The sequence below is a fragment of the Papilio polytes genome, unplaced genomic scaffold (assembly GCF_000836215.1).
Source record: "Papilio polytes unplaced genomic scaffold, Ppol_1.0 DF823879.1, whole genome shotgun sequence".
Classification (NCBI taxonomy): domain Eukaryota; kingdom Metazoa; phylum Arthropoda; class Insecta; order Lepidoptera; family Papilionidae; genus Papilio; species Papilio polytes.
This window is the reverse complement of record NW_013525325.1, coordinates 131,108-157,127: the sequence shown is the minus strand read 5'-3', so window position 1 is coordinate 157,127 and position 26,020 is coordinate 131,108. Positions and strand designations below refer to the sequence as shown.

Sequence of the window (26,020 nt, the reverse complement as noted above, 5' to 3'; positions counted from 1 at the left end):
GAAAGTTCCCACGTGAGCTTTAGCTGTGTTATAAAACATATAGTACAGTGTTAGTGCCCTCTTTAACATCTTAGCACGAATGGGCCGGCACACCCAAATGGAATGGAACCAATGCCGTGTTTCGTCTGATGAGTGTGGTGCCGGAGGCCTAATTTAAGTCCCATTCTCTTTACCACCCTTTTCTTATGAGAGGATGGGAAGGGGAAGTGCATTTGACGATGGAGGAGATGCATAGGAAGAGGAAATATCCTCTTTATGTGCGTCTCCTCCGTCGGATAAGGGTAGGCGACGCATCTGCAATTGAAGATGTCTAGGGGCAGTCGCTTCGCCATTTTGCCGGATTCAGGTGGCCGCTTGCTCGTTTGCAATCTTATGTTATAAAAAAAAATATAGTATGTCTCACGAAAGTTTTAATAAGTTAGTTTTTAATGATGTTTATAAACACATTTTCATATGAGAATTGTATCTGTTCGTAACCAGAGTGGGTGTTTACTAATTTATTAAATTTCAGTTTCAGGTGGACTTCAAAGATGCGTATGTTTGTTGTTTCTGTCACAATATAATAATGAAAATTGATACATTTAAACGACAAGTGGAAGAATCTATTGCAACCCTTTATAATATGGTGAGTTTATTGTTTTAGATTATAACAGTGGTAGGGCCCGCTTTAACAACTTGCAGCAGGACTCGCCTCCAGCAATACCACGACCACACAGACAGGCGTGAAGTGGAAGCAATTCCGTGTACAATCTGATGAGTGTGGTGCCGGAGGCCCAATTTAGTCCCATTCCCTTTTCACCCTTTCTTATAATTGGATGGGAAAGATTTGACGGTGGAGGAGACGCATAGGAAGGGGAAATATCCTCTTTATGTGCGTCGTTAAGGGTAGTCAACGAATGTGCAATTGCGGATGTCTGGGCAGCGGTCGCTTTGCCATTTTGGCGGATTTAGTCGCTTGCTTGTTTGCCACCTTATGTTATAAAAAAAAATGATTAGTTTTGGATGTTAGTTATGAGTACACCGGTAGAGGTCTTAATCGATGGAAAGGAGATACATTTCCGCTTCCTATGTGTCAAATTCACTTTTCCTTCCCATCCTTTCCTCTTAAGAAAAGGGTGGGAAGGTAAAGGGACTAAAAATAGGCCTCCGGCACTATACTACTCCAGTATGAGTTATTGTTAGAGAGAAATTTCATTGAAGTCCGTTCAGTAGTTTAGACTACAAACTCTAACAAACATCCATACCATAACACCTCTCAGATAAGCTTGAATGGAGAAAAGGGACTGGGGCCCATTTGACAAGAACTATTTCACAAAACAAACTGACTATACCTAAGCACAATACAATTGGCTTTACAGGTGGTTTTAAGATTTCAGCATCAAAGGTTTGGAATGATCTTCCACCACTTATAAACCAAATTGTATCGCAACCAGGTTTTAAATATAAGTGTAAAAGATTCCTTTTAGAGTCACAAATTCAAAACTGTATATAAATAAGACCAAAGTCACTATGCTATCACTTTGTTTTTATCACATCACTTATTGACTATTATAAAGCGGTTTGGTATGCACACAATTGTAAACTAAGTTTGAACCTATATGTTATTTTTTTTTAATTATCTTTAAAAAATTATTATCTAGCCTTTGAAAATGAATAAAATCGTAACCTTAATATATTATTTATTTCTTAATATTTTTTAATGTCTGTCTCGGTTAAGTCACCCTACTTATGTGTTAATACTCATGTGTAAAGGGGCCAGCTGAAAACCAGCGCAGTAACGGCTTGCGCCGTCCCTGCATTAGCTGAGCTTGCCACCTTTTGCCACATTTTCCTCTCTTTTTTTTATGTTAGCTCTAAGGTTTTGTGCATTAAATGTTTATGTAGTTTTTTTTGTGGCAATAAAAATTCTATTTATTTATTTATTTAAATTATATAATTGCATTAAATTCTTTAGAAATGAAGACATTGACAATAAATCCAATATTGCAAAAATTAAATTAAGAAATAAGTCTTGTATATGTATAAAATGAAAATGGATGTAAGTATATAAGAATAGATGTAAGAAATGGGTGTCTGTCGCCAACAAACTGTTGTGCAGTTTGGCGACATTATATAAACACAAGCTGTTCTCATGCGGCTTCATCCACATGAAATTATGAAAATTTTATATCATTTATAGTTGTCAAATTATCAATAGCAAATGTCAAAATGACATGACATGGCAAACCTTAGCAATCTTGCTTCCTTGATGTTGGCAGCAACTTATGGTCTCTTTCCCACATTACAGCTTTTATCCAAAATATTTACTCCCTAAGTTTAATGGCGTGAAAATATAGCCTAAAGTGTGACGTAAGTGTAGGGCTTTTTATTAAAAAAAGAATTATTCAAAAATATGGTGTAATTGCTGACATCTTAGGCAACAAATAAGCGTGTGTTTACGCTTTATTATAATAGTATAGATTATATGTTTTCTTGTGTTAAAATAAAAAAAATATAAATACAAATGTTCCCATTTATAATATCAGTATGAATAAGAAGTAGTTTTTAGTTTTTTTAAATATTTAGAGATTTTTAAACTATGCGCCATTTTCATTATTTTTTTTGACATATTTCAGAATAAAATAATAATAGAACCACAGAAATATCATATAACAGATATAGAAATTAATTCGACAGTTAATAACGAACCTTTAAAAATAGAATTTACCCAACCGATGAATATCAAAACGGAAATAACTGATTTTAAATACGAAGAGACAGATTACGATGTACCTTTAAAAGTTAAAAAAGTTAAAAATAAAAAGATAAAAGGATTGAAACGAGGACCTAATTACGAAGGGAAGTTGAAGATAGTTATGCTGAGTTACGAAGAAATGATGGAAGAAAGGAAGAGGGAATCGGTGAAAATTTCTTACATAAATTTACCTTTTAAATGTGAAGATTGTGTGACGGGATTTGATCATGAAGTGACATTAAAAATGCATGTGTTACAACGACATAGTAATGTGAGTATTTTTTATTTGTATTATTTATAAAAATGTCCTATAGGGTTTTGATTTTTTTTTGTGGAAAAAATATTAGATTTTTGTTTATATAGCATAATATATAATAATAATAATCTTACTAATATTATAAATGCGAAAGTTTAGATGGATGTTTGTTAGTTTGTAGCCTAAACTGCTGAACGGATCTTAATGTAATTTGGCACAGGTATAGAAAGTCTGGAAGAACACTTGAGATACTTTTTATCCAGGGAATAGTTAGTTCCCGTGGGATTAATTTAGTTTTTTAATGTTTACTCGATCATTCTGCAACGGTTCAACATATCTTATTGAAATTTGTCACAGATATAAAACAAAGTGTGGAGTACACATGGGATAAGGTTCATCTCAGAGAAATGTCCGGTTCCCGGGATATGTAGCTTTTTGTTAACGCGAGTGGAGCGATTAGGTATCTAAGCGAACCCGCGCGTCGAGCTAGGTCAACTAACTGTATTATTGTTACTGTTATAACTAACAAACATCCATCCATCTAAACTAGCATTTATAATATTATATCCGTTGCCCGCGACTTCGTCCGCCTGGTACAAAACATACGAACTATATAAATAACAAAAAGCTACGTATCCCGGGAACCGGACATTTCTCTGAGATGAACCTTACCCCATGTGTACTCCACACTTTGTTTTATATCTGTGACAAATTTCAATAAGATATGTTGAACCGTTGAATGATCGAGTAAACATTAAAAAACTAAACGAATCCCACGGGAACTGTAACTATTCCCGGTATAAAAAGTATCTCAAGTGTTCTTCCAGACTTTCTAAACCTGTGCCAAATTTCATAGAGATCCGTTCAGCAGTTTAGGCTACAAACTAACAAACATCCATCTAAACTTTCGCATTTATAATATTTATTTCATTTGATAGTATAGACAATTTAACTAATTAATTATTGTTACAGAAAGAAAATGGATATGTATGTGATATTTGTAATTCAGTTTTAAGTACTGAAGCGTCTTTAAAAGAGCATAAAAAGAGACATATAAGACGGTAAATATATTAACTATTAGGGAAATTAACATTTTTTCAAATCTAGACTAGAAATTTAAAAAAAAATCATGAAAAAAACCATTCTATAACATTCCTGTATACTTTAGCTATATTTCCGTGAAAGTCCCGTAAAAATTGGACCATCCGTTTCAGAGATTAGAGGGAACAAACAGACAAACAGACAAGAAAAAAATACTTTTTCGTTTTCAGTAAATATACAGTATGTTATGAATTTTTTCAATCTATGTATATTTATATCTATACTTATTAGTATTATAAAGAAGGGTTTTTTTGTATGTATTGAAATAACTCAAAAACTACTGGGACAATTTCAAAAATTCTTTCACCATTAGATAATTTTTCTGTGAGTAACATAGGCTACATTTTTTATTATTTTTTACATTCACGCCGGCGAAGTCGCGAGCAACAACTAGATATACGCCAACGTCTATAAATACTAATAAAATAAAAAAGTTTGTAACGTATAAACTCAAAAACTACTTATCCGATATCAAAAATTTATTCACCATTAGATAGCTACATTATCATTAAATGTCATAGGAGACATTACATACGATAGAAGGGTATGGATGACAGAAAAAAGACATTTTTAGATACGAATGTTTGGAATGTGGACTACGTAAGGCAGATCTGCATTACGTCATCAAACATTATAAGGAACAACACGGAGCCATACAAACTTCACACACTTGTACTGATTGCGGATTTACTACCGAGTAAGTATACAGAATGAACCCCTGGGGTCCAAACCCTTGGGCATTAAATACCCCCTTCCGAAAACTTCTACCTGAACACCCTCTAGGGTTAAGACCCTTTCTAAGGAAACTATAGGGTATTCCTTCTGAGTTCTGCTAAAGCTTTCTTACGCTCTTTATATCCCTTTGTCGTCAATCTCCGGTTTCAGAACACTTCCCTGGTTGCCTCAGCCAGTATCGGTATTCTCGGCGTTGACATATCGAGTGACGTTCAGTTTCGCGGTCATCTGGAAGATAAGGCCAAGCTGGCTTCCAAAAAGCTGGGTGTGCTCAGTAGGGCGAAGCAATATTTCCAGTCGGGCCACCGCCTTCAGCTCTATAAGGCGCAAGTTCGGCCCCACATGGAGTACTGCTCGCACCTCTGGGCGGGAGCACCCCAATACCAGCTTCTTCCATTTGACCGCATACAACGGAGAGCGACTCGAATCGTCAACGACCGAGCTCTTACCGATCGGCTAGATCCTCTGGCCTTGCGGAGGGACGTCAGTTCCCTCTGCATGTTTTACCGCATTTACCACGGGGAGTGTTCCGAGGAGTTGTTTGGAACGATTCCTGCCGCCGAGTTTCGTCATCGGACGACACGACAGACCGCTAGATACCATCCTCACCATCTCGATGGCTGGCATTCCACAACCGTGCGGTTTTCGCGGAACTTCCTGCCCCGCACAGCCGCGTTGTGGAACGGTCTGTCCACGGCGGTATTTCCAAACCAATACGACTTAGGGTCCTTCAAGAAGCGAGCCTATCATTTCCTCAAAGGCCGGCAACGCATCTGTAGTTCCTCTGGTGTTGCGGATGTCCATGGGCGTCGCTGACCACTTCGGTGTTCTCGCCGCTCGTTTGCCCCCCTTTATTATAAAAAAAAAAAAAAAATCCCCTGGGGTCCAAGTGACCCTCTAAATTTTCAAAACACCCTACATTCTGAAAACTGAGTTTCAGATAAAGTCCAATAGTCTAAGTCTGGGGTCTGAAACCCTCTGAGTTCTGCGAAAACCTTAAGTAAATATCCCTTGGGGTCCATGTGACCCCCTAAATAACAAAAACACCTTTACAATTATACATTTTCAGATCAAACCGTACATATAGGTATCACAGAGAGAAACATCGAAATAAAAAGAAATGCAGACAGTGTGGCAACACCTTCGCTAATGCCAACGCGCTTCGGACCCATGTGTTGTTAGTACATAATGTAATATTTTATATACACTACAGAAACAGCAATAAACAGCTAAAGTGTAGCTGTTTATTACACTATTTATGAAATGTGTAATTTATTTATTACTTGTGTACACACTTGCAATTTATTACTTGTGTAATCATACTAATATTATAAATGCCTAAGTTTAGATGGATGTTTGTTAGAGTTTGTAGCCTAAACTGCTGAAAGGATTTCAATGAAATTTGGTATAGATGTAGAGGATAGTCTGAAACACGTAGGTTACTCATTTTTGTTTTTATTTAATTCACACACATCAATGCATTTTTACACTTGCAATAATTAATTACACATTCAATCTTCATCTTCATGTGTAGTTTTATATGTGTAATGAAATTTTAATTTACTATCATAAACACATGTGTGAACATTTGACAAGTGTAATATTACTTTATACACTAATAAATTACTTTTACACAAATATTTTACACATTTTGTATATAGGCCGGCACGTCCGGTGTAATACCACGACCACACAGAAGACAGGCGTGAAGTGGAAGCAATTCCGTGTACAGTCTGATGAGTGTGGTGCCGGAGGCCTCATTTAAGTTCCTTTCTCTTTACCATCCTTTTTTTATAACGAGAGGAATGGAAGGGGAAGTGGATTTGACGGCGGAGGAGATGCATAGGAAGAGGAGATATTCTCTCCATGTGCGACTCCTCTGTTGCATAAGGGTAGGCAACGCATCTGCAATTGCGGATGTCTATGGGCAGTCGCTTCGCCATTTTGGCGGTTTCAGGTGGCCGCTTGCTCGTTTGCCACCTTATGTTATATGTCTTTTTTTCTAGCACAGTGCACAGTAAATCTGGTCGCACATACATATGTCCTATTTGTGGTAAGAGTTATCGAGCTAAGTCGAGTCTGGTCGCGCACCAAGCGCTGCACGCCGCGGGCCCCGGCCCCGACAGCTTCTGTGTCACTTGTAAGACACATTTCAGAAGCGCGATAGCTTTGAAACACCATTTGAAGACACATTCCAAGCATGTACGGGATTCAGACAAAAAGTAAGTATATATTTATACTAGCTGTTCCCCAGCGGTTTTATCCGCGTCAAATTATGATTTTTTTATTTTATTGTTTACATTTGTCATTATCAATAGCACATGACATGACCTTGGCAATCTTGTTTCCTGGATATTGGTTGTTTGGTCTCTTTCCCACATTGGAGTTTTTTTCTAAAACTAGCTGTTATCGTGCGACTTCATCCGCATAAAATTATAATTTTTTTATTTTATTGTTTACATTTGTCAAATTGTCAATTCCAAATGTCAAACTGACATGACATGACAAACCTTGGCAAACTTGTTTCCTTGATGTTGGCAACTTATGGTCTCTTTCCTACCTTAGGGTTTTTATCCAAAATATTTACAGCCTAAGTTTAATAGCGTGAAAATATATAGCCTAAAGCGTGACGTAAGTGTAAGGCTTTTGATTAAAGAAAGAATTATTCAAAAATATGCTGTAATTGCTGACATCTTAGGTAACAAAGAAGTGTGTGTTTACGCTTTATTATAATAGAATAGATAGTATAGACAGTGCACGATTTTTTTAAAAAAGATAATTTAGTTTGATAATTCATGTGACAATTTAGTAGGGATGGATTGTGTAACATCAAGTATGCAATTTAGTAGGGATGGGTTGTGTAACATCAAGTAAGCAATTTAGTCGGGATGGGTTGTGTAAAATCAAGTATGCAATTTAGTAGGGATGGATTGTGTAACATCAAGTATGCACTTTAAGAGGGATGGTTTGTGTAACATCAAGTATGCAATTTAGTAGGGATGGGTTGTGTAACATCAAGTATGCAATTTAGTCGGGATGGGTTGTGTAAAATCAAGTTTGCAATTTAGTAGGGATGGTTTGTGTAACATCAAGTATGCAATTTAGTAGGGATGGGTTGTGTAAAATCAAATATGCACTTTAGTAGGGATGGGTTGTGTAAAATCAAATATGCACTTTAGTAGGGATGGGTTGTGTAAAATTTAGTAGGGATGGGTTGTGTAAAATCAAGTGTGCAATTTAGTCGGGATGGGTTGTGTAAAATCAAGTATGCAATTTAGTAGGGATGGGTTGTGTAAAATCAAGTATGCAATTTAGTAGGGATGGGTTGTGTAAAATCAAGTATGCAATTTAGAATTGGAATATTGTCTGAAAAAACACATAGGCTACTTAGATTTGTTTTTTTTCTTAATTCCCTGCAGACGAAGTCGCGACCGAAAGATGGTATTTTATATTTTTTTATACTTATGTTATTTTTAGGTTTACTTGTGATGAATGCGGTTTGAAGTTTTTGCTGAAGCGTTTATTAGAAGAACACATTAATTGGGAACATTTGAAAAAGGAGAAATATGTATGTGAAGATTGCAGTAAGGTAAGAAATAAGATAATATAGTTAAAATAAGTTATTTTGGCCGTTTTATTAATTAAAATGTTCTACAGTAGAGCCCGCTTTAATATCTTAGCACTGTAGGGCTCTCAGCAATACCAAGACCACACAGACAGGCGGGAAGTGGAAGCAATTCCGCGTACTTATGAGTGGTGCAAGAGGCCTCATTTTAGTCCATTTCTCTTTCTACTCTTAAGAGGAAAGGATGGGAAGGAAAAGTGTATTTGACAGTGGAGACGCATAGGAAGGGGAAATGTCCTCTTTATGTGCCTCCACCGTCAATGAAGGGTAGGCAGCGCTGCAATTGCGGATGTTTATGTGCAGCGGTCGCTTTCCATTTCGGTAGAGTCAGGCCGCTTGCTCGTTTGCCACATTATATTATACAAAAAAAACTCACTAGATAATGTTACAAAATACTTTGTTGAAGCTATTCTATAAGAAACTAGCTGTTCCTCGCGACTTCGTGTGGAATTAAAATAACTACTGAAATTGCCTTTCTAACGGTAAAAGAATTTTTAAAATTGGCCCAGTAGTTTTTGAGTTATTCCAATATATACAAAAATACTAATCTTTCCATTAATAATGTTAGTATAGAAAATAACAAGTGATCGATTATTTAAATTCGCCTAAATAGCGAATTGGCCACTTGATATATGAAGACAAAATTACTCATTTTGACTTTCAGAAATAGATGGCATTGTAGTCAATTTAAACATTTATTTGTATCTTTAGAAATATAGATGGCGCTGAAACTAATTTAATTTTAATCGCAACATTTGTGCAATAGATGGCGTTATCTAAAAATATTTAATTGCATTTTATTATAGATGGCACTGTAATATATTTTTTAAATCTGGGTTTTATTGTTTTTCAGGTATTTAGAAACAATTCAGCATTGAAGAAACATAAAAGTTTCGTTCACGATAAGAAAAGGCCGCCGAGGAATAAAATATGCGATCATTGTGGACAAGGTTTTACTGTAAGTAGCATCTATACTAAAATTATAAAGAGGAAAGATTTGTATTTTTGTATCTATTGAAATAACTCAAAAACTACTGGGACAATTTCAAAACTTCTATCACAATAAAAAAGCTACGCTATCAGTTTCTTATTTGTTTTTTTAATTTCATGCGCACGAAGTCGCGGGTAACGGCTAGTCTAAACTAATATAAAGAGAAAAGATTTGTATTTTTGTAATATTGGAAAAACTCAAAAACTACTGGGCTAATTTCAAATATTTCACCGCTAAAAGCTATGTTATGGCTAAGTCATATGTTTTAATTTCATGCGGACAAAGTCGCTAACAACAGCAAGTTACTGCTTCAATGTATGGATGTTTGTTACTATATCTTCAGAACATTGACTGTTTTACTAAGATTTTCATATTCTTCCATAGTCAATGTTTTTTTATTTACCCGTTATATTGTATGGATCTGAATTGGGTTGTATTGCGGATAAAAGGAGATTGTATGTGGATGGAGATGTATGGAAGTACATACTGTGCCTTCGTAGAGAGAAGGGGAAGTTGATAATCATCACCATACTTTATCCCCACTGAGGGGAACCCTTAGGGTGACTAGGACACTTTGAAATCAGAAAAAACCAAAATCACAGGTACAATGGTATTCAAACCCAAGACCTTTAGATTACAAGTCAACTGCTTAAACTACTGAGCCGAGGCTCCCACTAATCAATGTAAATCTGTGTTTATTAGACTCTGCAGATATTACGTCATCACGTGCGCACTCACACCGGGGAGCGGCCGCTGCAGTGCGCGCGCTGTCCCGCGACCTTCGCGCACAACGGCGCACTGTACACACACAACAAGCTGCTCCACGCGCGCAAATAGTGCGCACTTCTCACAAGCTGCTCAACGCGCGCAAATAGTGCGCACTTCACACAAGCTGCTGCACGCGCGCAAATAGTGCGCACTTCACACAAGCTGCTGCACGCGCGCAAATAGTGCGTTCTGAATTTGTGACCCCAAGTGTGAGCTCATTAATATTTTAAGTTCGTGCCCCCAATGTGGACTCAATAGTGTAATAGAGTTTGTACCACTAACGTGGGGTCACTAGTGTATTTGAGTTTGTGCCCCTAATATTGGTTATTTGAGTTTGTGACCCCAGTGTATATCGGATTGACATCGTGACCGCAGTAATTCAGTTTGTAACGAATTTGCCTTAATGTTAAGGTTCTGTGACTTTAGTTTTGTGCCCCAAGTGTGGGGTCACTGATGACATGTTGAGTTTGTAACCCCAGTGTGGGAGTCAGAGATAATTAATGTTGACTTTCTGCGCTCTGGATTTAGTTTTTTCTTGAGTTTGCTTGTAGGAGTTATTTTTAATTTATGTATTTTTTTGTGTCCGGTTTTTTAAGGTTTAACCCTAGGTAGTCATTTATGAGTTTTGTGCCCCCACTGTTGGGGTCACTGTATTATTAATAATAATTATTGTAAATAAGATGAAATAAAAGACGTTAGTAATAATTATTTGTTTAATTTAAAAACATTTCCTATGAAAATAAATTCAATGCACCATTTTATTTCAGATATAAATAGCCATAAACCATTTCATCCTAAAACCCTTCATTTGTTCAAGAAAATTAATTATTTTAATATAAATATAGATTTATTTTATTTCACTATAAAAAACCCTTTTATACAATACAAAAAAGCTTTAATTTCTCGTAAAACCAATTCTGAATCAACAGAATAAAAATCCCCTAAACAATTGTCAAATTTGACAGACTCGTCATAATGACAGCCCAAATTGCGCTTGACACTGACAGCTGTCAAATCAGGTTTGACTGTAGAAATTTGCCTAAAGCTAAATTAAGTTAAAAATCAGGTGAATTTACTTTAAATTAGAGTCAGAAATTAGTCAATTTTGACAGGTTCTTGACATTTGTCAAATATTGCAATTAAGAGGTTTGCTTTCGAACGTAGTTTTGACAATTTGCTCTCCGATTCAAGTCGATTCACGGTTCGACGGTTGTCAAGAAAACTTGACAGTTTGACAGCTGTCAAGTAAATTTGACAGTTGTCTAGAGCATCTTCCTTATCATGTAGTTGAGGATTCCGCCGTGTTTGAAGTACGTGAGATCGACTTCGGTGTCGAAGCGAATTTTCACTTTGAATGATTTCCCGCTGTCCAACTAAAAAACACAACATAGACAAAATAATGCTAAAACGAGTAAATAAAACCACAAAATAATGGAATTTAAACGAAGCATTTTTCAATATTTGACGGTTAATTAATTTAAAAAAAAAAACAATCTAAATATCAACAATTACTTTATGTTTATCTCAAAACATATTTTTGGGGCCTTATTTTCGTTCCTTTCCTTAAAAGAATTTGGAAGATAATTTAGGAAATAGGAAAGAAGAAAGATAAGGGGAAATATCCTCTTTAATATCTTCCATCAATTAAGGTAATACATTTGCAATTGACAATGATTTTCGCCTTTTCGGCGAATTCCTGCACTGCCACCATAATATTGGAAAAAAGAAAGATAAAGGCGGAATAACCTCTTTAACATCTTCCTACAATTACGGGAATACATCTGCAATTATCTATGATTTTCGCCTTTTCGGCGATTTCTGCTTTGTCGCCATAATATAGGAAAGAAGAAACATAATACTCTCTTTAATATATTCCATAAATTTAGCTTATATGCAATTGTCTATGCTTTTCGCCTTTTCGGCGAATTCCTGTTTTGCCACCATAATACCGTTTTTACCCTATTTACTTACCGTAACAGTCGCCATTTCTCCAGGTGTCAAAGTTTCCGGTAATTGTACAGAAAATATCTCTTTGCCGTTCAACCCCAAAGTTTCCGCATTCTCACCCTCTGAGAACTGCAGGGGGATGATTCCCATCCCTACTAAATTGGAACGATGAATACGTTCGAAGGATTCAGCGATTACTGCTCGAATACCCTAAGAAAATAGTTATACTAATATTATAAATGCGAAAGTTTAGATGGATGTTTGTTAGTTTGTAGCCTAAACTGCTGAAAGGATCTCTATAAAATTTGGTATATATGTAGAGGATAGTCTGGAAGAACACATAAGCTATTCACTTTTGTAATTTCCAATTCCACGCGGACGGAGTCGCGGGCGAAAATCTAGTAGTCTATATATTGTGAACAAAAATCAACCGGTAATTTCTTTGATAGGTACAAAGGGATTACTCAAAATCTATTTATTTAGGTGTTTAGTTTATTTTTTAATAAAATATAGAACTTCGTTAATTAGCTTTTTAATGTTGAAAGAATTTTTAAAATTGCCCCAGTAGTTTTTGAGTTATTTCAATACATACAAAAATACAAAACTTTCCTTTTTATAACATTAGTATAGACTAGCTGTTGCTCGCGACTTCGTCCGCGTGAAATTAATAAAATATCCTATGTTACTGATAGATAAACTACCTTTTTAATTGTTAAAGATTTTTTGAAATCGTCCCAGTAGTTTTTGAGTTATTCCAATATATACAAAAACAGAAATCTTTCCTCTTTATATAGTACAGACTAGCTGTTGCTCGTGACTTTTTACACGTGAAATTAAAAATACTCTAATCGTCCCAGTACTTTTTGAGTTAATACATACAAAAATACAAATCTTCTTTTCATAATATCAGTATAGTAAAACAAAGTCTGAAATAACACATGGGACATCATCCATCCATCCATCCTCAAAATATCAAGTTCCCTAGGGATAATTGATTTTTTGTATCTATGTATTGTTTTTTAAAGGTTTTTTTTTTAATGTAATTTGTAATCTATATATAAATGCATAGATAATATAAGAGTTATGTGCAGTGTAAACCTACGTTAACTTACCAATAAAAACGGTCCCTTAGCGGCCCAGTCCCTGCTCGAGCCTGACCCGTAGTCCTTACCTACCACAGCTATTAAAGGTACCCCTTCTGACGCATATCTAAAATGGGGTAAACAGAATTGAAAATTCAAACATACTAGGTGACCCGACTCCGTCTACGTAGAAAAAAAAATAATAAATTGACTTTTTATATTATAAGGTGGCAAACGAGCAAACGGCCACCTTAATCCGCCAAAATGGCGAAGCAACTGCCCATAGACATCCGCAATTGCAGATGCGTCGCCTACCCTTATACGACGTAGGACGAGACGCACAAAAAGAGGATATTTCCTCTTCCTATGCATCTCCTCCACCGTCAAATCCACTTTCCCTTCCCATCCTCTCCTTATAAGAAAAAGGGTGGTAAGGAATAAGGGACTTAAATGAGGCTTCCGGCACCACACTCATCAGACTGTACACGGAATTGCTTCCACTTCACGCCTGTCTGTGGTCGTGGTATTGGGGGCGAGCCCTGCAGTGCTAACATGTTAAAGCGGGCACTACCATTGTAAAATTGCTTGCTCATTTGCCACCTTTTAATATAAATAAGTCAATTTATTATTTATAAAAACTTAAAAAATCAACAAATGTCAAAAGTCTGCCACACTTCGGAAGTATAGTTACTAATTATGATTGTGTGTGTGTGTATGTATGTATGTATGTATGTATGTATGTACCTTTCAGCAGCATCAAAGACATCCATCTGATCACCGCTGGGCTGGTGTGTGGTGTAAGGACCAGCTTTTGAAGACAATTTATTAATCAATCGTATATTAGCGAAAGTTCCTCGCGACATCACCGCGTCGTTGCCGCGACGAGAACCGTAAGAATTAAACTCACGAGGAGATAAACTGGAAATATAATAGATATTTTATAGAAAACTATAAAAAAATATAGTCTATGTTACTCACAGATAAACCTTTCTATAGTATGTCAAAATAATTTAGATTAGTTTGACAATTCACTTCAAATTTATTAGGGATGGGTTGTGTGAAATCAGTCATGAATCTTATCGATTTTCGATTTTTATTCTTATAGAAGTTGGAATCGATAGATTTATAGTTATAACTTATGAATTTAAATAAAACACTGTTTTCTCAAATTAATAATGACCATAACAAAAAATAAATGTTTATTACTACTACAGCCGTACAAAATGGAATTGGATTTCGCTATTATTTCTGTCATCGTTAAATTCTCTACACTATAATCAATAATAGAATTGTCCTCTAAATTAGTTAATAAGAAAATAATAGTTTTAGTTGAGTTCGATAATTATTTAAACCGAATATCGATAGTTCAAAATTGTTCGCTGCGTGTTTCGTCACTACGATACCTGTCTAAGTATGGCATTTACCTTCATACAAATTGAATTCGATACTTCATATGCGTCATTTATCAAACTAATCTATCTTATTTAGACACACTATAATGGGGAAAAAAATCGCCCCAGTAGTTTTTGAGTTATTTCAATATATACAAATCGTTAATCTGTATAATATAAGTGGAGATTAGCTATTACTCGCTACTGTGTCAACGTGAAATATAAAAATATAGCTTATGTTACTCGATAACGTAGCTTTGTAATGGTGCAAAAAATTTGAAATCGTCCCAGTAGTTTTTGAGTTATTCCAATACATACAATAATAAAAAGATTTCCTCTGTATAATATTAGTATAGACTAGCTTTTCCTTGCGTCTGTGTCCACGTGAAATATAACAATATAGCCTATGTAACTCACAGATAACTTTCCAACGGTGGTATAATTTTTGAAATCGTCCCAGTAGTTTTTGAGTTTTTTTCAATATATACAAAAATACAAATCTAACTAACGTTGAAAGTCAATTATATGTAAGCTATCCGTATAATTAAAAGCTTTTATTATTATTTTGATTACTCAAATAACTTGCTTTTGGCTGAAAAATTAAATAACCTTGATTTTACTTATAGGTTATATTTTAAATAACTCAATTTGGTGGTGGCTGATATAAACACATACCCCCTATCAGCAAGATATCTAGCAGCAGGAGAGTTCCTGGCTATGGAACCTGCGGGAGAAATGTGGTCCGTGGTGACGGAGTCCCCGAGCAGCAGCAGACAACGAGCGTTGTTTATACTACTTATTGAAGGTAACTCCTGAAATAAAGGGATTAGTGTTATTTACAAGATTATTTACATAAAAGAAATATGACTTACTAGCTTTCGCCCGCGATTCCGTCCGGGTGGAATTAAAGAAAATGAAAAGTAAATAGCCTATGTGTTCTTCCAGACTATCCTCTACATCTATGTCAAATTTCATCGAAATCCGTACAGCAGTTTAGGCTACAAACTCTAACAAACATCTATCTAAACTTTCGCATTTATAATATTAGTATGATTGATGAATCTCAAAAAAATGCATGTCAATTTTGAATAAAAATGTCGTTATTAATACCGTAAGTACAATTTTATTTTGCTTTGTTATTCTATGGTTCAAGAGATGGATGAAATTTTGTAGTTTCAGTTACTTCGGTTACGAAAATATACCCGAAACTTAGTGTTCGTGATATTTCGTGCATTCACGAGTAAATTTTAATACAAAATCTGATTTTTACGATTTTTCTTTTACGAAAAGGATCTTTACATATATTGAAAAACGTAGAACACAAATTAAAACGCTTTTAATGTAGGATTTCTTTATATGCAAAAAAAATAGACTACAATTCAATACATAACTATAATCTTAAGGACCTGTCCCACCACTGGCTGATAGAGCCTCAGATAGCTTAAAAACGTCACTGTTAACAACATATTGTACACGTTGGATTGTAATCAGACTCTACAATTTGATGAGACAGGCCCTTAGCCTAAGTTATTACGTAAATCGTGGTCGTGTAATGAAAAGAAAGGTAAGGGATAAAAGGGGGGGTTAAGGGGGTTATTGTTTTTATTTTCTATGTTTACCTTAGTCATAGTATCAAAGAAGGGTGGTCGTTTAATATAAGTAGAGTTGGTATCCCATCCATACAACTTGCCGCGCGGCACTTCCAGCGCCTGCCACGAGTCAGACCCCAACTCGATGCGAGAGTACACCTGGCGTGGCGCATGACACCATTATGACACCTTTTATGACACACTTGTTGCACGCGAATTCGTTCATGTGTTAATAGTCGTTATACAGTGGTAACGTAGTTTTTCAATGGTGAAGGATTTTTTGAAATTACCCCAGTAGTTTTTGAGTTATTTCGATTCACAAAAATACAAATCTTTCCTCTTTATATTACTAGCTGTTGCTCACGACTTCGTCCGCGTGGAATAAAAAAAAAGTAGTCTGATATTTAGCGGTTACGTAGCTTTTTAGTGGTGTAAGAATTTTTGAAATCGTCCCAGTAGTTTTTGAGTTATTTCAATTCACAAAAATACAAATCTTTCCTATTTATATTATATTCCTCGCGTCTTGGTCCGCGCGGAATTCAAAAAAACTTAGCCTATGTTACTCAAAGATAAATTATCGTTATAATGGTTTAAGAACTGTTGAATTCGTTCTAGTAGTTTTTGAGTTATTTCAATACATACAAAAATACAAATCTTTCCTCTTTATAATATTAGTAAAGATATCAAATATATCATATTAAAATGGCATTAAATCTACTTACCTCTTTAAACATACTTGGTATGACATTTTTGTCCTCAACTTCTTGTATTTCAGCACGAGTTGGCCAAATGTCTCTCAAAAACACGGCGCTGCCGTCAGCTCTCTTACCTACCGACATTGTTTAAGTTATCACACGATAGATGGCGTTTTACTAAATAATAAAGTAAAAAATAATTTTAAATGTCTATATATTCAATAAAAACCCACACTAAATGTTGTTATAATTGGGTTCTTACCCATACAAGACATTTTTTTATACTTACAAATAAGAACCGACTATATGCATTACAAGAAACCAAACTATATGAAGTTATTAACAAGAACTTACATTAGATTTTGTTATAAACGAGATCTCTCACTATATGCATTAATAGAACCCACTCTATATGTAGCACACAAGAACCCAAACAAGATGTTATAAACAAGAACCCATACTAGATGTCAGGCACAAGAACCCACAATAGATGTTAGGTTTAGGTTTAAAGATATTTATTCTCATAAAAAACATAATGTTTCACTTACAATGAGAAAATTTAAATATGTACAATGTAATTGTGAGCTTGCGGGTAAGTACATGAAATAGTATAAACACAAAAAGACACTAGGTACACTATTAATTAATATAAATCAAAACAAGCCTTAAAATAATCTAAATTAACATAAATGACAAGTAACCAAGTTACATGTACTCGTATATACCTATAGGCAACTGAAAAGATTTTATAATAATTCGGCAATAATATGTAACTTGAGTTTATTTTTGAAAATATTAATACTTTTACAATTCTTTTTAAACACAATAACCCTCACTATATGCATTATATCAACCCATACTAGATGTTAAACACGAATCCATACTATATGCCTTATAAGAATTCAGACTAGATGGTATTACTTACCAAGGGGTTCAGTTTCAAAGTCGATGTCGACAGTACCCGCCAGCGCGTACGCTATCACCAGGAGGGGGGATGCGAGGTAGTTGGCGCGCGTGTTGGGGTGGATACGACCCTCAAAGTTACGATTACCTGACAACACCCCGCAGCAAACTAATTCGTTCTGTAATAACGTTAAGGTGACGTAAATAACCATTCCTACCTCCATAAAACGCGATTTTTCCTAACTTTTTTTTTAGAAAACTTCCATATAACGTGGTAGACTCCTTATAACGCGAACATTACCAACTATTTAAAAAAAACCGCGATAGGCCCCTTATAACGCGAATGTTACCAACTATTTTTAACAATTACCCAAAAACGCGGTAGATCCCCCTATAACACGAATATTACCAACTTTTTTTAACAAACCCCTAAATAACACGGAAATATGACCCCATAACGCGATATTCCCAAAAAAAAGATTCAAATTCTCATATAGCTGTTGTTATACGGAGAGATTCCTACACGTGGAACTATCAACCGTGTTATAGCGAGTTAAGATAAGCTAAATCAAAAAGGGTTTAAAACAAATTAATCCTCACCTTCTCTATAGTGTTTGCAATATTATCATCGATGGGTCCAGAATTTCCAATACAAGTCATACATCCATAGCCTACGATATCGAAACCCAACTTTTCTAAATAAGGCACAACACCTGATTCCTGGAATAATACAAATTAATTAATTAATTAATTAATCGACTAACATTTAATCAATGAATTAATTAATTAGTTGATTAATTTCATTAATTAAATATAATAATATGTAAATTATTTTAGACTAAACAAGATAAAAAATACAATAATTATTATCTAAAAACAATCTATACATAAATATTGAAGTTTAGATGTTTGTTAGTTTATATTCTAAACAGAACGGATACTGATGATTGTCAAATGTACAGGACAGTCTGGAACACATAGACTACTTGTTTTTTTATGAGGACAAAGTCGCGGGAAAAAGCTAGTAAAAAAAAAAATGGACAATATTGTTCACTTACTTTCAGATAATAAGTAACGACTCCAGAACCTGGTGAGAGCGAAGTCTTAATATACGGAAGTACGCTTAGACCATTCTCAACAGCTTTCTTTGCGAGTAGACCTTGAAAAGGAAATATTTTCATAATTGTAGACAGTGGCAGTGCCCGCTTTAACATCTTAGCACTGCAGGGCTCGCCCCCAATACCACGACCACACAGACAGGCGTCAAGTGGAAGCAATTCCGTGTACAGTCTGAAGAGTGTGGTGCCGGATGCCTCATTATAGTCCCTTTCCGCCCTTTTCTTAAGAGAAAAGGATGGGAAGGAATAGTGGATTTGACGGTGGAGGAAACGCATAAGGGGAAAAGTCCTCTTTATGTGCGTCTCTTCCTCCGTCAATGAAGGGTAGGCAGCGCATCTGCAATTTCGGATGTTTATGGGCAGCGGCCGCTTGCTCGTTAGCCACCTTATATTAAAAAAAATGTATATGAAATTCGAAGAATCAATAGTACAGCGAGTTTCGAACCCAAGGCCTGTGGATTACAAGTCAAATGCTCAAAGAACCACCGACAACTGAAAAGACGCAGGTTACTCACCAGCTCCCAACATCACCGTTGGATTGGACGTGTTAGTACAGGAGGTGATGGCGGCGATGATGACAGAGCCATGGGTGATGGTGTACGTTGAACCATCGCTGTAGGTGAACGAGCCGGAGGCTTTCATCTGCTCAGGTGATAACCCGTAACCTTTGAAGCCGACCTGGTGATAAAATTATAAAATAAATATATCACTTTTTTACCCTGATTTTTATTTGTTTGTATGTATGTTAATTTGTAGTGTACTTATCTCATTATATATTTTTATTTATACATAATATCTATTTATTTGTATATACTTTTTTTTAGAAATATTAGTAGATTTTTGTTAATTTACTAATATTTCCTTTAACCATTCCAACTAAGCTCTAGGCTTATGCTAGGATATGGTTCACGACAATAGTCGAATAGCGGGATTCGAACCCTAGACCGTAAAATCGATAGTCCGTACCCCAGACCATTAGGCTATTGAAGTTTAACTATACTACATTAAAGTTTCACACATTTAAATTCCTTTATTTATGTTCTGAGTAAGATCTAATTGTGTTCCGTATTTGTTTGCTCATGTGTATGTGAATAAATTATTTGATAAACTAGCTTTCGTCGATTAAAAAAAAAGTGTAGCCTTTGTGTTCTTCCAGACTAACCTCTACGTTTATGCCAAATTTCAGCGCGATCTACTCACCCGTTTTAGGTCACGCTTTAGGCTATATATTTTAACGCTATTAAACTTAAGGGGTAAACGAGAAAGAGACCATAAGTTGCTTCCAACATCAAGGAAGCAAGGTTGTCGTCATGTCATATCATTTTGACATTTATAATTGATAATTTGACAAATGTAAGCAAAGAAATTATATTTTCATAATTTCATGCGGATCAAGTCGCACGGGAACAGCTAGTTGATATTATAAAGAGGAAAGATTTGGATTTTGTATGTATTGAAATAACTCAAAAACTACTGGGTCAATTACAAAAATTATTTCACCATTAAAAAGCTACATTGTCAGTGAGTAACATAGGCTTTATTTTTTTAAATCACGCGGACGAAGTCGAGAGCAACAGCTAATACACAAAATATGTAACCAATAAATTGTCCGTGACATATATTAATTGTAGAGCATACGGAAGACTGTGACAAGTGACTTAAATACAATAAACATTGTGATATCAACTTTATTACAATGCAATAAAGTTTATTTCTGTAATAACTTTGTTTAAATTGCAGAGCTTGCGTTTTGAGAACCTTGCAGAGTTTGTAGTTTTTGTATTCGAAGACAAACTAGTGTATTTATTATGGATTTGCTTGTTGTTTTATTTTATTACATCTTGTAATATTTATTAATTGTATAATTATAAAGATTTTATGATACTCGATTATATTATGTAACGAATTATTTTGTCAACCTGAAGTTTTTTTAAATCAGATTTATTAACATATGTTACTGTTTATTTACATGTTTAAAAACATACAAATGTACTTAAAATATTCTATAAATATATGTAAAATTAGCTGTCGCTCGCGACCTCATCCGCGTGATAATAAAAAAATACAACTTATTTTACTCAGTGATAACGTAGCTATAATGGTGAAAGAATTTTTGAAATTATCCCAGTAGTTTTTGAGTTATTTCAATACATAAAAATACAAATATTTCCTCTTTATAATATTAGTATAGATTAAGATAAAATTGTATAATTAAGTTATTTTGTTTAAATAAATATTTGATTGCAAAAAACCATTTCGCCGTTTCATGTATGTAGCACTACCTATCGCGCGTGAATCCGTCCGCGTGGAATTAAACAAACACAAGTGAGTAGCCTATGTATTCTTCCAGACTATCCTCTACATGCCAAATATCATCGAGATCCGTTCACCCGTTTAGTCTACAAACTCTAACAAACATCCATCTAAATTTTCGCATTTACATTAGTAAGACAAACACATCACATTTCTTTGTATATGAACAAGCAAACGTTAAAATGCAGAGTAAGTAAAATCATCATATAAAATCATTTATCACGTAATATTCTCACACAAATGTATACAAAAGGTATAAACATTATAAAGAGAGTATAGTTCTTGCATAAAACTGGGTAAGTGTTTTCTTTTAAATGAGTTAAATTTGACAGAAATGAGAATACTTTTAATACAATTTGTAATTGTTATCTATACTAATATTATATTTGTGCATGTATTGTAATAACTCAAAAACTACTGGGAAATTTCAAAAAATCTTTTACCATTAAAAAGCTACGTTATCAAAAAGTAACATAGGCTATATTATAATATTTTTAATATTACCCGGGCGAAGTCGCGAGTACAGATAGTTGCTTGTCTATATTAATATTATAAAGAAAGATTTGTATTTTTGTATATATTGAAATAACTCAAAAACTATTGGTGCCGGAGGCCTAATTTTAGTCCCTTTTCCTTTCCACCCTTTTGTTAAGAGGAAAGGATGGGAGGAAAAAGTGGATTGGACGGTTAAGGAGATGCATAGGAAGGGGAAATGTCCTCTTTATGTGCGTCTCCACCTCCGCCAATTAGGGTAGGCAACGCATCTACAATAGTGGATGTTTATCGGCAGCGGTCACTTTCCATTTCGGTGGATTCAGGTGGCCGCTTGCTCGTTTGCCACCTCGTATTATAAAAAAAAAAAAATACTGGGGCGATTTTAAAATTTCTTTTACCGTTAGAAAGGTTATTTATCTGTGAGTAAGATAGACTACATTTATTTTTCACAGGGACAAAGTCGCGAGCAACAGCTAGTAGTTAACTATTACTACTACTAGAAGTGATTAGTAAATTTATATAGATTTATTAAATCGTCAAAAAATATTACAACACGAATGACTCATTAAGAAATCGTCATCTATCTTATTAATATTATAAATGCGAAAGTTTAGATGGATGTTTGTTAGAGTTTGTAGCCTAAACTGCTGAACCGATCTCAATGAAATTTGGCATAGATGTAGAGGATAGTCTGAAAGAACACATACGCTACTTGATTTTTTAAAATTCCACACAGAGTCGGGGTGGATAGCTAGTAAATACTACACGTTGAATAGAATTGTGGTGTTTATCAATATAATAGATAAAATAAGGTTTTCAACCACAAATATAGATAGTTAATTCTAGTGTAATTAGTGTTGTTGTTATTGTGAGAAACAAGACTATTAGATAAATGTCCACATATTATTTGATTTCGTATTTTTAGCTGAGAAATACAACGTTAGAACAATGGCTTTAACAAAGAGATTCAAAAATACATATAGAGGAGGTACAGTTGACACTTCACTTGGACATTTTTTACATAACCACTAACTTGGTAGCCTTAAAACCAAAAATATAATTAACTAGCTTTCACCCACGACTTCGTCCGCGTGGAATTAAAAAAAACAAAAGCAAGTACCCTATGTGTTCTTCCAGAATGTCTCCACATCTCTACCAAATTTCATAAAAATCTGTTCAGCAGTTTAGGCTACAAACTCTAACAAACATCCATCCATCTAAACTTTCGCATTTATAATACTAACATGAAGTACGACATGATTTGACTTTGTAATTATTTTACAGAAAGATTTTTTAAAATCCCCCCAGTAGTTTTTGAATTATTTCAATACATACAAAAATACAAATCTTTCCTCTTTATAATATTAGTATAGATTGATGAAAGTACTAAATATTTATTAAAGGCTTCAGAATTAAACTTCTGAATCTAACTATACTAATATTATAAAGAGGAATGATTTGCATTTTTGTATATATTGAAATAACTCAAAAACTACTGGGATGATTTCAATAATTCTTTCACAAACAAAAGCTACATTATCACTGAGTAATATAGGCTATTTTATATTGTTTTTTTTAAATACATACAGACGAAACCGCGAGCAATATATACGTTACTAAATTTAGTCAATCCTAATAACGTCTAATTTTTTAACGTGAACGTAACACATATTTTAAAGTTCACCACAAACAAAGCCACAGATAAAATATCGATACTATAAAAACAAAATAATCAAAAAGCATTTACAGTTTTCTTGTAAATGAAAAACCGTGAGAAATAGTGCTAAAGTGAAACTAAGTTTAAAGGTTGACTACAGTGTGCCTAAATAAGATAGATTAATTTGATAAATGACGCATATGAAGTATCGAATTCTATTTGTATGAAGGCAAATGTTATACTTAATAGACAGGTATCGTAGTGACGAAACACGCAGCAGACAATTTTGAACTATCGATATTTGGTTTAAATAATTATCGAACTCAACTAAAATTATTATATTCTTATTAACTAATTTATAGGACAATTCTAGTATTGATTATAGTGTAGAGAATTTAGCGATGACAGAAATATTAGCGAAATCCAATTCGATTACGTACGGCTGTGGTAGTAATAAACATTTATTTACTCTCAATATTTGTTATGGTCATTATTAATTTGAGAAAGCAGTGTTTTTTTTTAATTTCATAAGTTATAACTAAAAGCTACTCGCAGGCAACAGCTTGTAGAAAACAAATGTCAGCCTAACGTTTGTAATTCCTACTTTCTCTTAAAACCAAACAAGCGTTTTTTTAATGATGGACAAAAAACCTTTTTTACGTAGTAAAGTTCTAAGAACATAATGTTTACAAACAAATCAACTTGTTGGGATAATCCTTTACTTAATGTATACAACAATGCAATTCAAGTTGTAAACAAGTTAATTAAGTAAACAAATATTTGATTACTTATTCAACTGTATTTTGTTTACTTTTAAATACGCTAAAGTAAATAATAGCCAAATTAAATATTTTTTCTAGTTTATATGGACGGACCACAGCTACAAAAGTATAACAACATTATGTACCCGTACTTAATGTTAACTTGCCCTTATCCCTTATGGAGGGTCGGCACAGTATGTGTTGCTCTTCCATACATCTCCATTAGCCATCATATCTGAATCCACTCCTTTCTTAAGCATATCCTCTTTCACACAATCCATCCATACTTTCTTCGGTCTTCTTCTTCCTTTGTAGATCCACAATCATTCTTAACACTCTCTGGTTTATTTCCCCATCGTCTCATCGCATGACATGTCCATACCACGCTAACCTTTTGCTCCTCAATTTCTCCAACACTGGCGCTACTTTCAAACTTCCCCTAATATACACATTCTTAACTTTATCCATTCTTGTAACAGCACACATCCATCTTAACATACGCATCTCAGCCACATGCTATCTCCTTTAATCCGCCACTTTGGTGGCCCAACATTTAGATCCATACAATACGACAGGTCTTATGACGGACTTGTAGATCTGTCCCTTAAGCTTAATTACAAATAAGTATATAACCTATGTGTTCTACCAGACTATGCTCTACATGTATATCTAAACTTTCGCATTTATAGCATTAGTAAGATAGATGTTTAAAAAAAAAAAATTTTTTGATCTAACTAGGAGTTAAAAAACTATTTTGTTTTTATTAAAATTACGAAAATATAAAGCCACATTAATTTCATTGCAACTTTTGTACAAAATAACTTAATTAATAAATTAGTGCACTAATTATTAATTAATTAATTAATGACATAATAGATTTTACATCGTATAAATAGGTGATGAATTTAATTATTTGTCACAGTTAGAAATAAACCATCGAAGGAGTAACAAGTCACTTTTAGGATAGTGTTTAGAAAAAGTGTGAATAAAGTAGTCATTTAGATAGTTTTCAGTACTTTTGAAGTGAAGGAATTAGTGATTTGCAGAGTCCAAATGCCCTAGGTACTGATTGATGTAAGTATTGATAATTTTAATAAACCTTATTTTTTAGTATTTTAGTTACATCGCTTTTAATAATTTATTTCAATACATTAATTATTTTCTTTGTATAACTAACTTAACATTAGAAATTCATTTAAATCTTATAATTTTTTTAAAAAAAAGAAATCACAGTAATAATCAAAATAATTCCTTAATCACCTAATTAATAAATCGATAGGGTTAAATTAGAATTTTGCACAAAATGTTTTAATTAACTAATTAATCATTATTTAAGGATGATTAATTAATTACATAATTAGAACTAATTACGTTTAAACTCAATATAAAAATCTATGATATTATATTAAGACCTCAGTATACAAGTAACTTTTATAGGAGTAACATGGTACATTTTGTATTGTAAAATAATAATTTTTTTAACTTTATTTATTTAACGAATTTTAGTAGCTTAAGTTAAAAATGTGATATTAAGTGAAGAGATGTTGTTAATACATGGTGGTTTTTTTAAAGAAGCTGTTTTAGAGTGTAATGTCTAGACAAATTTTACATGTTCTGTGTTTTCGTTAGACAAATTTTTGTTGGTGTAATAATTTCTGTTGGAAATAGTTGTCACTTTCTCAGTAGACATGTTGACATTCTGTCACTGGGTATGTGATAGCTACTACTGACAGATAATATCATCGGGATCACTGTCACTTTGTGTTAATTGTGTAATTTTCATCATTTCTGTTGGAAATAGTCGTCACTTTCTAAGTAGACATGTTGACATTCTGTCACTGGGTATGTGATAGCTACAA

At 34.1% G+C, this 26,020-nt stretch overlaps 2 protein-coding genes across 3 annotated transcripts; one reads left to right on the top strand and one right to left on the bottom strand.

Annotated features, from left to right (window-relative positions):
- The first annotated feature begins 512 nt into the window (after positions 1-512).
- On the top strand, positions 513-10,915 carry LOC106103017 (zinc finger protein 337-like). Of its 2 annotated transcripts, XM_013282646.1 has the most exons (10): positions 513-625; positions 2,616-3,005; positions 3,963-4,051; positions 4,666-4,788; positions 5,896-6,003; positions 6,833-7,048; positions 8,304-8,415; positions 9,305-9,409; positions 10,145-10,275; positions 10,314-10,915. In XM_013282646.1, the coding sequence occupies exons 1-10, from the start codon at positions 566-568 to the stop codon at positions 10,315-10,317; spliced, it is 1,338 nt and encodes a 445-aa protein (XP_013138100.1). In that variant the 5' UTR covers positions 513-565; the 3' UTR covers positions 10,318-10,915. The 2 variants fall into 2 exon arrangements, with proteins under 2 accessions (XP_013138100.1, XP_013138098.1); XM_013282644.1 differs by having other exon boundaries at positions 10,145-10,915.
- On the bottom strand, positions 10,910-25,851 carry LOC106102976 (cytoplasmic aconitate hydratase-like). The gene is made up of 12 exons (XM_013282602.1): positions 25,771-25,851; positions 19,451-19,613; positions 18,876-18,976; positions 18,418-18,537; positions 17,840-17,996; positions 16,942-17,048; positions 16,250-16,378; positions 15,306-15,442; positions 13,984-14,157; positions 13,270-13,366; positions 12,182-12,367; positions 10,910-11,583 (listed from the first exon to the last, which is right to left on the bottom strand). Exons 1-12 carry the CDS (start codon positions 25,849-25,851, stop codon positions 11,473-11,475), a joined length of 1,563 nt encoding a protein of 520 aa, XP_013138056.1. The 3' UTR covers positions 10,910-11,472.
- Positions 25,852-26,020: the final 169 nt, after the last annotated feature.

Coding starts and splice junctions, on each gene's coding strand:
- LOC106102976 (XM_013282602.1), bottom strand. CDS start 25,851: ATGTCTACTGAGAAAGTGACAACTATTTCCAACAGAAATTATTACACC. Junction 18,538..18,875: donor TCGTTACTTATTATCTGAAA/GTAAGTGAACAA, acceptor GTATTATTCCAG/GAATCAGGTGTTGTGCCTTA. Junction 11,584..12,181: donor GAGAAATGGCGACTGTTACG/GTAAGTAAATAG, acceptor TGTGTTTTTTAG/TTGGACAGCGGGAAATCATT.
- LOC106103017 (XM_013282646.1), top strand. CDS start 566: ATGAAAATTGATACATTTAAACGACAAGTGGAAGAATCTATTGCAACC. Junction 4,789..5,895: donor GATTGCGGATTTACTACCGA/GTAAGTATACAG, acceptor ATACATTTTCAG/ATCAAACCGTACATATAGGT. Junction 8,416..9,304: donor TATGTGAAGATTGCAGTAAG/GTAAGAAATAAG, acceptor ATTGTTTTTCAG/GTATTTAGAAACAATTCAGC.